The sequence below is a fragment of the Aspergillus pseudoviridinutans genome (genome assembly GCF_018340605.1).
Source record: "Aspergillus pseudoviridinutans IFM 55266 DNA, scaffold_10, whole genome shotgun sequence".
Classification (NCBI taxonomy): Eukaryota; Fungi; Ascomycota; class Eurotiomycetes; order Eurotiales; family Aspergillaceae; genus Aspergillus; species Aspergillus pseudoviridinutans.
Genome location: NW_025091290.1, coordinates 665,413 through 676,407, shown reverse-complemented (window position 1 = coordinate 676,407; position 10,995 = coordinate 665,413). Strand labels below are relative to the sequence as shown.

Here is a 10,995-nt window from a genome sequence, read left to right as displayed (position 1 = left end):
AGAATGAACTGCCCGCCACTTTCGGGCTTTTGCTTGACGAGGACGGTTACAGAAAGTAGGCACTTTCGAATGAGGCGGGGTTTCCCAATTTTCGCTTCTTGGCCCGTCCTTAGTTCCAGTCCGTAGAGGGAGTCAACTGATTCACTCCAGGATACGAGGACCACCTGTCTACTTTGAACCAAGATGTATTTACCGCTGTCGATGCGTGAAACAGTAGCTCGTTGTCTGTAGGAAATAGGATATACAGCTATGGAGGCGTAGGCCCTATACAAGTTGCCGCTGTGCAACCGCTGAAGTGGGCTATCGAAGCTATTCGGCGCTGGTACCCGAGGGACTTGACTCTTCAATAAAACGAGACGAAGTAGCAAACAAGCCCCAGACTAGATTGATTCAGACTTACTATAAAACATGAGGCCCATACGACTCATGAACCTGAGGTTGGAAGCCTATGTGAGCTACGTAGCAGAATATTGCTCAAGTTTGGTTTACATTAGTTATTTTTGGCGCACTTACAATGCTCGTAGGTAGAAGATGGGTGTCGCGAGTTGCACAGCTGCTTTGTATAGTCGCATTCTCTTTGCAGAGTTTGTATTCTGATTACCAGTTAGGAATATGTTAAGGGTGACAGTATGGAAGAGAACCGCAGCCCAAAATCAGAGTAGTCAACCCAGAAAATCTCGAAGATCCGACGGGATTGCACCGAGGTCCATGTTCCTCCATCTCGAAGAGCTGGAGTCGGCAGCCTCCGAGAATTTGTCATCAACTGGCTGGGCGAACTCGGACAGAAATCGTAGCATCCATTGATCCAACCGGAACGAGGTGTTCATGGAGACCCGGCAGGCCTGGTGGAACGCTCGAAGCCTAATGAGAGACACGTCTAACGTGGGCCAGAAGGTTCGAAGATGCTGCAGGATCTCAAAATTGCGTTCCAGCCGTGTCCGTGCAATCTCGATCTCGTCGTCGTCGACGCCAAAGAGCAGAATATACAGTTGGACAGTGGACGAGACCACCAGGATGTGGCCAACCATGCTGTACAGTACCTCACAGTTCGGATTGCTATTGGCGGTGTAGAGGAGCTCACAAAGATTGGCGGCATAGGTCTTGCACTTGTTCGCATAAAAATGAATACTCGGCACTGATGCATGGCAGTCCTGTTGGAGAAACCGATAGAAGAGAAGCTGTCCGTAATGGTAGTATCCGATATGCAGAGCGACAAACGTTCGGCCGAGCCCTTCAGAAGCGTACCGGGCCATATTCCCCGGTGTATCCCGCATGTAGTCGGGCAGAGCAGCTTGCCATTCATCCAGATGATAAGATGCGTTCTTAACGGCCGTTTCTAGCGCGGCACCATCGGCTTGTCCAATCACTGCCATGTTATTGATTCCGTAGATTTCGGCCAAGATTTTATTCAGTTTAATCATTTGCGCAATTAAAGATGCCTCTGGACGCGGCGAGATCTTAACCGGATTTATGTCTTCTCGTTTCAGTTGAAGGAATACTCTTTCGTCCATCGGCAAAGGGACATCATCGCGATGTGCCATAAGTCGAGGAAGACCCACGCCGGTCGATGACCAGACGTCAGTTAGGCAGAGCGTCCACCAGACTGTGATCACGCTTTAGTCATTTATATCGTCGCTTTGAGAGAGGCAGAAACGGGAACGGACCACGTAAGTTGACTTCCTTCTCAAGAGGAGTCGCTGTGAACCGATTGGGTAGGTCGAGGAGCTGCGCGATCCGACAGGCGGCCGCATAGTAGACTGACTCTATCCCCGGCTTCCCTTCAGCCACAGCCGCCGCGCCAAGCAAAACGCATGCTTGGACTGTAATCAAGGAGGCATTGTCCAGGTCTACAAATTGTCTGCACTTAGCGCTAAATTGCCGGCCCTTTTCACGAGCGTCGGAGTCTTGAAAGAAGGGGTTTTTTGAAAACCTGAATCGGATCAGAGAGCGCGTTCACAACGTTTCCGTACGAGTCAATGCCAAACCTTGCAGATAGGGCCATCATCCCGTAGAGAAGGACGACTGGTGCTCGGCCGTCCAGCACATCCTGGATCATGCTCGGTTGGTGGAACAAGGAATGGAATTTGTCGTGAATAACGTCGAAGTACAGCCGACAAAGCTCCACGCAGATGGGCTTTGGCGGAAGCCCGCTTGTAGTCTCTTCGACAGTTGCGACATGGCCGTTTAGTTCTGGGGAACGAGCTCGCGAACTCCGTTTTGGCTCAGATGCTGTGAGCAAGGGCAAGTTCTTGCGAGAGCACTCAGCCCCCCTGACCTTGCAGGATGTACAGCCCTCGCCGTTTACCACGATATCGCATTTTCGCTTCCGCAGACTAGGGCCTGTCAGCTCAGAATCCGGACGCTGGCAAGAGGGGAGAGGGACTCCACCGGCAGGCATAGCACGCTTTCGCGGGTCTCATATTGGTTCAGTCAACAATATTCCACTGTTCTCACAGCTCATTAGATCAAACCCAATGCTAACGGTTCCTCCTTCATACGGTATAAAAACGACGGGGGCAACAGACACAGGGGCACGTGAAATGCTATATTCTATATAACCGACCTAGGACGTCAGTCTAGTGGTCATGTCGAGACATGCGATAACTTACGGCAAGAACAGGTCTTATACCCAGCGATCCGCTTTTCCTGCTGTTACGTATAGTAATTTGGTATCTTTGGCACTTCAGCACCCGTAACATTAGGTACCGGAGCCATCTGTAGGGTATTTTAATCAGTCCTAGTACATTTGTGGCTTTCTCTCCAATCGATCCGCAAAATTGGACCCGCCGGACCTAATTCCTGGCCTCATTTGTCCGATCAGATTGCTAGCCTATACCGACCAGACAGGTGATCTTGCTTTTCGCACGACTTGTTTTCAAGATTGGACGCTAGCCTCCCATCTAGCGCGAGTAATTTTGCTGCCACCAGACCTGAAGCCAGCGGCCAAAAAAGCACCGTTTCATATACTTACTGGAAAGAAAACGAAGAAAGGTTGGGTTGTAAGTCGACAGCATATGTTTGGAGGACTTCTGGATTTTCCCGATACTCTCGAGTACTCGCATTTTTCTCATCTTAGCGACGCAGAATATGCTCAAGAGTATTGGAAGTGTATTGGGTACGTTACAAAGTTAACCAGGTTCGTATAATGCGGGGGTTTGCGAGTAGCCTTGGTGCAGGATAGGTTTGTGTACTCCGTCCATATAATATAGCCAACGCATGTGGAGTTAGTGTAATAAACGCCGAACGACCGCCTCCGCTACTCCTAAACCTTCCAACGAACCCAACTAAAATCAGTGGAATATTTCTGTGGTCTCCCATAGGTTTTACGAGTTCCACAGGGCTGGGAGGAGTGACCGTCTCAGACTTTTGAAAATCGCCCCGCAATAACCCCAGGTTACGCCCACTTGGGGAATATTTCCTGAGACCCCGGATATTTCGAGGGTTCAAAAGGATTTCTTTTCCGTTTTCTGAATGCCAAGGAGCTGTCATTGGCTTGCTCAAAATCCAGTGAAATCGAACATCGGGCGCGGGGGATCAGGATTCGCAAACCTGGCATTCTCCGTCCATGTGCCTAACTCATACAGTAGTTCACCATCGAGCCGCTTCTGGAGAATTCCAGTGACCATTCGTGAATCTCAGTACCACTATATTATGGAAAATTTACCTTGACTTTTTCCCCAGTTTTGGTTACGGTCTACTTGCATTGACGAAAGCCCTGCGTCTGCAGACGTGGCGGGGCATAGCTCTGAGACTCCCGCTAAGTATGTAAATGTCTAACGACCCCACGGGGTAGACTGCGGAAAAGAATAAGGGTTCAACCAACCAGGCTTGCTGAATCCCAGGGCTAACACGGAGAGAGCAATGTCGCCGGTTGGACAATGGCGAACAGTAATTACACCTCAGCTTCTGCAGCCTCAAACCGCCACTTACCAGTATCGCTCCTGCGAGGAAATTTTACTCATCGCTCCGGTCTATTACCCGTATCAACGGCCTCTCCTAATTTGCCATGCTCGAGAGCATGGATCACCACATGAATTCGTCTATTTCGTCCACAGTTGGCGGCCGTTTGTAGTAGATTCCCGGTGTCTCTTAACAGCAGCATGCTTTTATCCGAAGGTGAGAATGGACAACACATCCGCTCCTCCGGTTGTATATAACATTATATTCGATCCAACGAGATTAGTGTGGCGCTGGAGAATCTCATTAATACGCCAACAGCAAAGGAATGGACCGCAGATTTAGGCTATATCTTTGGCGTGATCTGAAACTTTTTTTCATGTATCTGTTCCTATAAATTTGCTGAGAAGCTGGAGGATGACTTGGAATCAATTTAATGTGCTGGGATTGCAACGATCTACTGTACGATATTCATTTCGTGACCTTGGGGTTCGCTAATCAAAAACACAATATGGCACTAGTCAAGCTCCTCGCAGCGGGCATCTATCTCGCTAACATAGCGAATGCCTTGGCCGTGACACATTCCAGCGAAGATAGTGAGCCAGGTTCTCCAATCATTGACCTTGGATACTCGAAGTACCGTGGTGTCAGACTTCCAGGGGGTGTGGATCAGTTCCTGGGGATGCGATATGCACAGGCCCCTGTCGGTGAACTCAGGTTTAGAGCGCCACGGGAGCCAGAGTACAAGTACGAAGAACAAGACGCCTCCCAGGTTGGAAATGTCCCGAAGAATGTTGTCGCTAGCAATATGGACGCTTGGACTAACCCGACCTACTTCATTACAGTTTGGCGCTCTCTGCCCGGGCACCGGACAGCAACCTGGCAATGGTCTAGATGAGGACTGCCTTTTTGTCAATGTATTCAAACCCTCAGACGCTACTCCAGAGTCTAAGCTGCCGGTATTGATATATATTCAAGGTGGCGGGTACGCAGCAATGGGGAATCCAAACTACAACGGCACAGAAATCATTCGGTCTTCCGGTGGCAACATGATAGTAGTCTTGTTCAACTACCGCGTTGGCGTCCTTGGGTTCCTCGCCAGTAACAGTTTAGGGCATKATGCAGACTTTAACGTCGGCCTTCTCGACCAACGCCAGCTATTTCTCTGGGTTCAGACGCATATTAGCAAGGTGCGTTGACGGATCTCCGCTAGAACTACAGACATTAACCATGATTTTTACTTCAGTTCGGTGGCGATCCAAGTCATGTTGTCATACAAGGCTCGTCAGCTGGAGGTGGCTCCGTATCCCATCACCTCACGGCCTACAGAGGCCGCGACAAAGAGCGCTTTTTCGTCGGAGCGATCCTTGAGAGTCCGTTTTGGCCAACACTTCGAACTGTCTTGGAGATGGAGTTTCAGTATCAGCGGTTGATGGGATCGACTGGCTGCTCGTCTGTCGGCTGTCTACGGAAGATGAACATTTCTGCTCTCCAGGCAGCAAGCGGCGGCTCTGCATTTCCTGACACCACACCGGGCGACCCCCTACCGCTTTTCTACTGGCTACCCGTCATTGATGGCAAATTGATCCCCGACCAACTCCATACCCTCTTCGCGACCGGCCAGTTCGCCCATGTGCCCATGCTCGTGGGCCACGTTGCCAACGAGGGCTCATGGTTTGCCAACAATGCGTCTAGCGCCGCCGAGGTCTCTTCTTTCCTTCGCTCCAACTACCCACACCTCAAAGAGACTCAGCTAGAAGAGATCAATCACAAATACGCGAATATGGCTCCGCTCCCTGGCCACGCAGCATTCTTCCCCAGTGCTTCGGCTGCGTATGGTGATGCCACATTTACCTGCCCTGCCAACGAGATGGCCAGTGCTGTAGCCCGCTTTGTTAGCGCTGCTGAGGTGTGGAGTTACCGGTACAATGTGCTAGATCCAGGGATTGTCGCTGATGGCTACGGGGTTCCCCATACCTTCGAGACAAGCGCAGTCTTTGGTCCAGGACAGGCGGGCTGGGCTGCAAGCTCTTACTACACTACTAATGCTCCCATTGTGCCCGTTGTCATGGGGTACTGGACGAGTTTTGTGCGAAACTTGAATCCGAACACTTATAAACTCTCMGGGTCGCCAGAATGGGAGACATGGGCGAATTTGTCAGGCTCGCAACTCCGGCTGCAGACAAATGACACAGCAATGGAAGTGGTTCCCGACTGGCAGGTCAGGAATTGCACAATGTGGAGGCATCTTGCACGCACTATGGAGTTATGAGCAATTGTGGTTGTGATGTGGAGGCGGCAAAGTAGCGGCCCATAGTTATGGAATACCTATACTATAGTATACGCGGTGGTAATATTAGGGCTCCCTAAGAAGAGTGGCTCAGCTAGTGGGTCTTTGGGTTTCTGTTGTTCAAGCTTATCGAACAATGTACGAAACTTAAACCCTGGCAGTGTTATAATCGGGAGCGAAAATGGTAAATCTTGCTGTATCAAAGGTAACGAAACCAAGAAAGGAGACAAGGAAAGAAACTATCTAGAGGGAAGAAATTGGCAGCATGCCCCCGCAAGGCAAACCTTCCAAACCTTCACAAAGCAGAGATCGTTTGTCCGACGACGCTTTTGCTTCGTGTGGCATCCCAAGACGTGCCTCAGCCGTAACAGGCAGATCATACTGATCGCTGTGCCTAGAGCTTATGGTGTTTCCCCGAAGTCTTGGTACTTAGTGCAGCTGCATCATACCGTGGAAACACAAGATCTAGGATTCTTCCACATGACGATAGATAAATGACCCAGAGAATTCTGGGTTACTGATGAAATGGCCGTACCTTTATATAATTCATTGCAAACGCCTGATGAGTAACACTGCCAAAGGAGGAGCGTGATCTCAAATTATACAAGTTTACCCACAGAAGTTCCATAATCTGACAGAAGGTAGAAAAGAAGGAGATATTGAACAAAAATAGGAAGACCTTAGCAGACACATATGGCATATCCTGCTTCCAAGCGTCCGCTTATCGTACAGTTGAGATATATATATGGCCAACTGGTGAGTGAGCCCATTTGATTGCATATAGATTATACACACTCTCCCCGAGCGTTAGTGTAAGCTCTTTTGAGCAAGGCATTCTAACTACTAGCAATATCTGCATCAGAGATAGCTGGTTTATAGAGATAGGATGTGTATGGAATCAGCATGTATGAGTAATGCAACATAGTATCTCGTTGTGAGTATCTTCACATGGTTTTTGATTACGCCTACTATTGTACCCCTGTTACCAACCAGCCCTAAATATATCTTTGGAATTTGTTTCTCTGAAGTATTTAGAAAGGTAACGGAAGCCGATACCCCGTAATAACCATGCCGAAATGCCAGACGCTGGCTACTATGAAACCGTCCTATATATCTTTCAAAGTTCCGTCTTCGGCGCGAGTCGGAAAAGGCGAGCGCATGCAGCAAATGGCAAACGAACCGAGAAAGTGCCCTTGTCTGAATCCCAGCGCGTATGTGCCTCAAACCTTTCCGGATACAAAAGCTTGACTTCAACATCGCGACCTTTCAGTGTGGGAATCGGTAGAGAGAGAGTACTTGAGCCAGATCGGCGCCACACGGCAAGATAGCGGACTCCACTAGTTGCTGTAATACCCAGTGCCACCCAACTGTCGTGCCATTTAGGAAGACCTAACGGCCAGAACGGGAGACCGCTAGTCAGATCAGAACGCAGTTCCTTATAGACTAGCATACCGCTCGCGACGAGATCCAATTGCTGCGAACTCAGCAAGTCAATCCTGCCGCTCAGGTGAACACGGCCGAGGAGACTATTAATAACTGTCATCGCATTCTTCTCATCATCCCAATCGGGCTGCGGATATGCCCAGCTGGCGCTCTGTTCTGGCGCGACTGCTGTCGGTGCGGAAGCTGCAATGGCAGCATATCGCAGTGGATCTTGCTGGTCGCTGGTCGACTGCAGTGAGTGGACGGCTAGGAGGGCGTAGTCCATGCGTTGACCTCCACTAGAACAGCTCTCAATGACCAGGTCCGGGAAGCGGTCGTACAGTTTGCCAACCCATTCGAGGTAGGCCCGGTTATGCCCGAGCTGTCCATCAGCGGGGCTGAAAGCGTTTATATCTGTGCCCTGGACTACTTCGATGTTGTAATCGAATTTGAAATATCCGACCCGGTATTCAAGGACGAGATTGTCGATCACTTTGTCCATTCGTTGAATTACGTCAGGGTGTCGATAATCCAGTTGATACCTGCCCTTCTCCACAATACGTCGGCCATTCTCTTGGAAGAAAGCGTCCGCCGGCAACATATCCGCGACCACGCTGCGAACGCCAACCACCTCCGGCTCAATCCACAGTCCGGGCGTGAGCCCTTTGTTTCGAATATGATCAAGTAGGGATTCCAGACCCTTCGGAAATCGTTTAGTCGATGGTTCCCAAACACCCACGTCGTCCCACCAGCCGCTGTCGTCCGCATACCAGCCGCAGTCAATGACAAAGAACTGTGCACCCAGCTTCACAGCAGGATCGACGAGGGCGATGATTTTCTCTTCAGTGGGGTCGCCCATTAGACAATTCATGTAATCGTTGAAAATCACACCGAGGTCCTCGTTGTCCTTGTGAGGCCTCCGGATGCGTCGGCGGTACTCAGTCAAGGCGGCGAAGGCATTGTCTGGCGGGGCCGAAACGTGGCATAGCGCGACCGGTATGCTGGTGAACGATTGACCAGGAGGCAGGCGATGCTTCCAGCCATGATCCTTGTTTGTCGGGCCGCCTAATGCCAAATAAACGTTCTCCTGGAAATCTCCAAGCTCCCAGCGCCATGACCCGTTGGTCTCAATCTGCCACAGCCAGGTCTCGCTTGAATCATTCTTCTTCAGCAATCCAACTGGCAGGTGGGTTCCTGATGAGAAGGTTCCACGATTTGAAATGGCATGGTGTGCCATTGACGCCTCGTGATGGGCGGGCAGCTCGGACAGTCCGATATCATCCAACCCGACACTGGGAAGAGACTCGTCCCGCCACTGCGCTTCTCTGAACCAAGAGTTGGTCGGAGTGGACAAGGTGTAGTCCAGCCAACAGCTAATCGGCTTTTTACCCAAAGCACCGACAATAAGCGACGACAGTTGATCTACCACAATATCTTCCTGGGACTTGTTGCAAATGGTAGCTGTCGAACGGAGCACAGGAATGCCCGGATATACCGACAGGCGAGCGGTAACGGATATCTGTGATACCTCGTCGTACGCAATGACATCGAGAGACATTGACTGGCCGTTACTGTGCTCGTGGTGGCTTTGGTACTTCAGCCTGCTCGAGACATAACTGCCAATGAGCGTCTTGGAAGACTTGTGCGATGGATTCCCCTCGCCATTCAGTCTGACACCGAACAGAGGAACAGTGCCCTGCTTGGAGGACAAGGAATCCTGCTCCGCTATCCGTGTATCATGAGGCAGAATACTCACAACGCGAACAATTTCGTCGCGTCCAACGACTAGCCGGACAGTCAGAGTGCCAGTCTGCCAGACAATGCTTTTCGGTCCAGTCATTTTCGCAGAAACACTGAGAGATTGGCGGACCAAATGTACCGCACCTGCTTTGCTATATAGGCCCCCACGATCATGTGACGCTAGATATCCAACGGCATTTTCAAGACGCTGACGTCGTTACAAAGCAGGTGCGCATGCAAGGAGCGGCTTTGGACTGCTAAATGCAACTCGCGGGCGGAGTTGGGCTTCGCAGATTGGACTGTAACCTGACGCGCAGTGCGGGGTGGTGGGAAATTGGCGGGTTTGGCATTCAATTATTCAAAACCAACGTGGCTGGATTCCCTCGATCTTTCTGTCCATCAGAGTCAGCCCGCCATTTTTGGGATTCGCTTGACGAGGATGGCTGCGGGTAGTACGTACTTTCGACTGAGGTCCGGGATATTCTCAGTTTCCCAGCTAGGTCCGTCCTCAGTTCCAGTCCGTGTAGTCGATTGATGCACTCCCATATTCCCTACTCCACATATTGATCTCCAGTGGCTTTCTAGACTTGAACACGGTACTCAACCAGTCAGATGAGAATCTGCCTCAGATTGCTCATGGCAGAGGCATGCAAACGGAGCGACTTGAATGGGAAGATAATTACGAGACCCTCCGTAACATGGTGCAATTCACCGCCAGTGGCCTAGTCTTCCCGTATTTTCCACCGCAAGGCCTTGCGAGGCATGTTCTTGAAGCCGGGAAGTCTTTCTCTCTGGGCTGTTTGGGGATGAATGACTGGAATTGCAGTCGAAAGCTACGGTTGCGACGACGAAGCATTTTGGCTGGACAAACATCTGAGGCAGGGCATTAACTATCCCTGCTAAGCCCCGAAAGGTTGTCCACGCCAGCGTCTACAATAAACCCAAATTTTATAGTCCACTGGTTTGTCACACGTACTATAATCGTGTACGCAAAGGTCGAGCAATCCCTCTGTAATTGACTCTCCGCGCTCAATTGATAGCACAGGTACAACAAAGTAAAATAAGAGATCTTGATCGCTCGGGATTGTCTTTGCAATCCATCACGTCAGCCAAGGCTGAGCTGTTCTAGCATTTACGGCCCAACTGGAAGGACCTCTCGGTGCAACGAAGGAGAGCGTCATCGCGTGGAAGGGATAACTGTCACGACTTATGCTCTGACACGGACGCCCGCCTGGCCAAAGCCAATAGCACGACTCAGCGTTTAGCAACGCGCTTCTAGCCTAACTATATGCTGCCCTATGATCAGAGGCTGCTTCACTGTCAGAGATTATGAAGGCCATGGTCTAATTTCAATGGCAATGTATATATCTACCCTGCGCTCGTCACACGGTTTGGCTCCACAGTAAACCCTCAGGCGATGGTTATTAAGTCCCTGGGATTCAATGAAAGCAACATTGTTCACCGCCAGATAGATTAAAGGTTAAGCGCGCTCTGGGAAACAGATTTAAATGGATGAATTGCGACTAGGAAGACCGAAGCAGCTGCACCGGAAGAGAGACAGTCCGCAAAGAAGTGGCGAAACAAAGCAAGTCACCACAACCTGGTCCACAAGAAAGCAAGGCATTAACCAATGTATATGAGGTCTG

General features: G+C 50.4%; 3 protein-coding genes across 3 annotated transcripts; 1 reads left to right on the top strand and 2 right to left on the bottom strand.

The window, feature by feature from the left end:
• Positions 1 to 662: 662 nt before the first annotated feature.
• On the bottom strand, positions 663 to 2,398 carry Asppvi_001992 (fungal specific transcription factor domain-containing protein; the record flags this gene model as incomplete). Its single annotated transcript, XM_043307525.1, has 3 exons — positions 663 to 1,603; positions 1,665 to 1,930; positions 1,986 to 2,398. 3 exons carry the CDS (start codon positions 2,396 to 2,398, stop codon positions 663 to 665), a joined length of 1,620 nt encoding a protein of 539 aa, XP_043163460.1.
• Positions 2,399 to 4,408: 2,010 nt separating this feature from the next.
• Positions 4,409 to 6,169, top strand: Asppvi_001991 (uncharacterized protein; the record flags this gene model as incomplete). Its single annotated transcript, XM_043307524.1, has 3 exons — positions 4,409 to 4,669; positions 4,743 to 5,087; positions 5,144 to 6,169. 3 exons carry the CDS (start codon positions 4,409 to 4,411, stop codon positions 6,167 to 6,169), a joined length of 1,632 nt encoding a protein of 543 aa, XP_043163459.1.
• Positions 6,170 to 7,304: 1,135 nt separating this feature from the next.
• Asppvi_001990 (uncharacterized protein) lies at positions 7,305 to 9,449 on the bottom strand (the record flags this gene model as incomplete). Its single annotated transcript, XM_043307523.1, has 1 exon — positions 7,305 to 9,449. The coding sequence occupies one exon, from the start codon at positions 9,447 to 9,449 to the stop codon at positions 7,305 to 7,307; it is 2,145 nt and encodes a 714-aa protein (XP_043163458.1).
• Between the last annotated feature and the right edge of the window lie 1,546 nt (positions 9,450 to 10,995).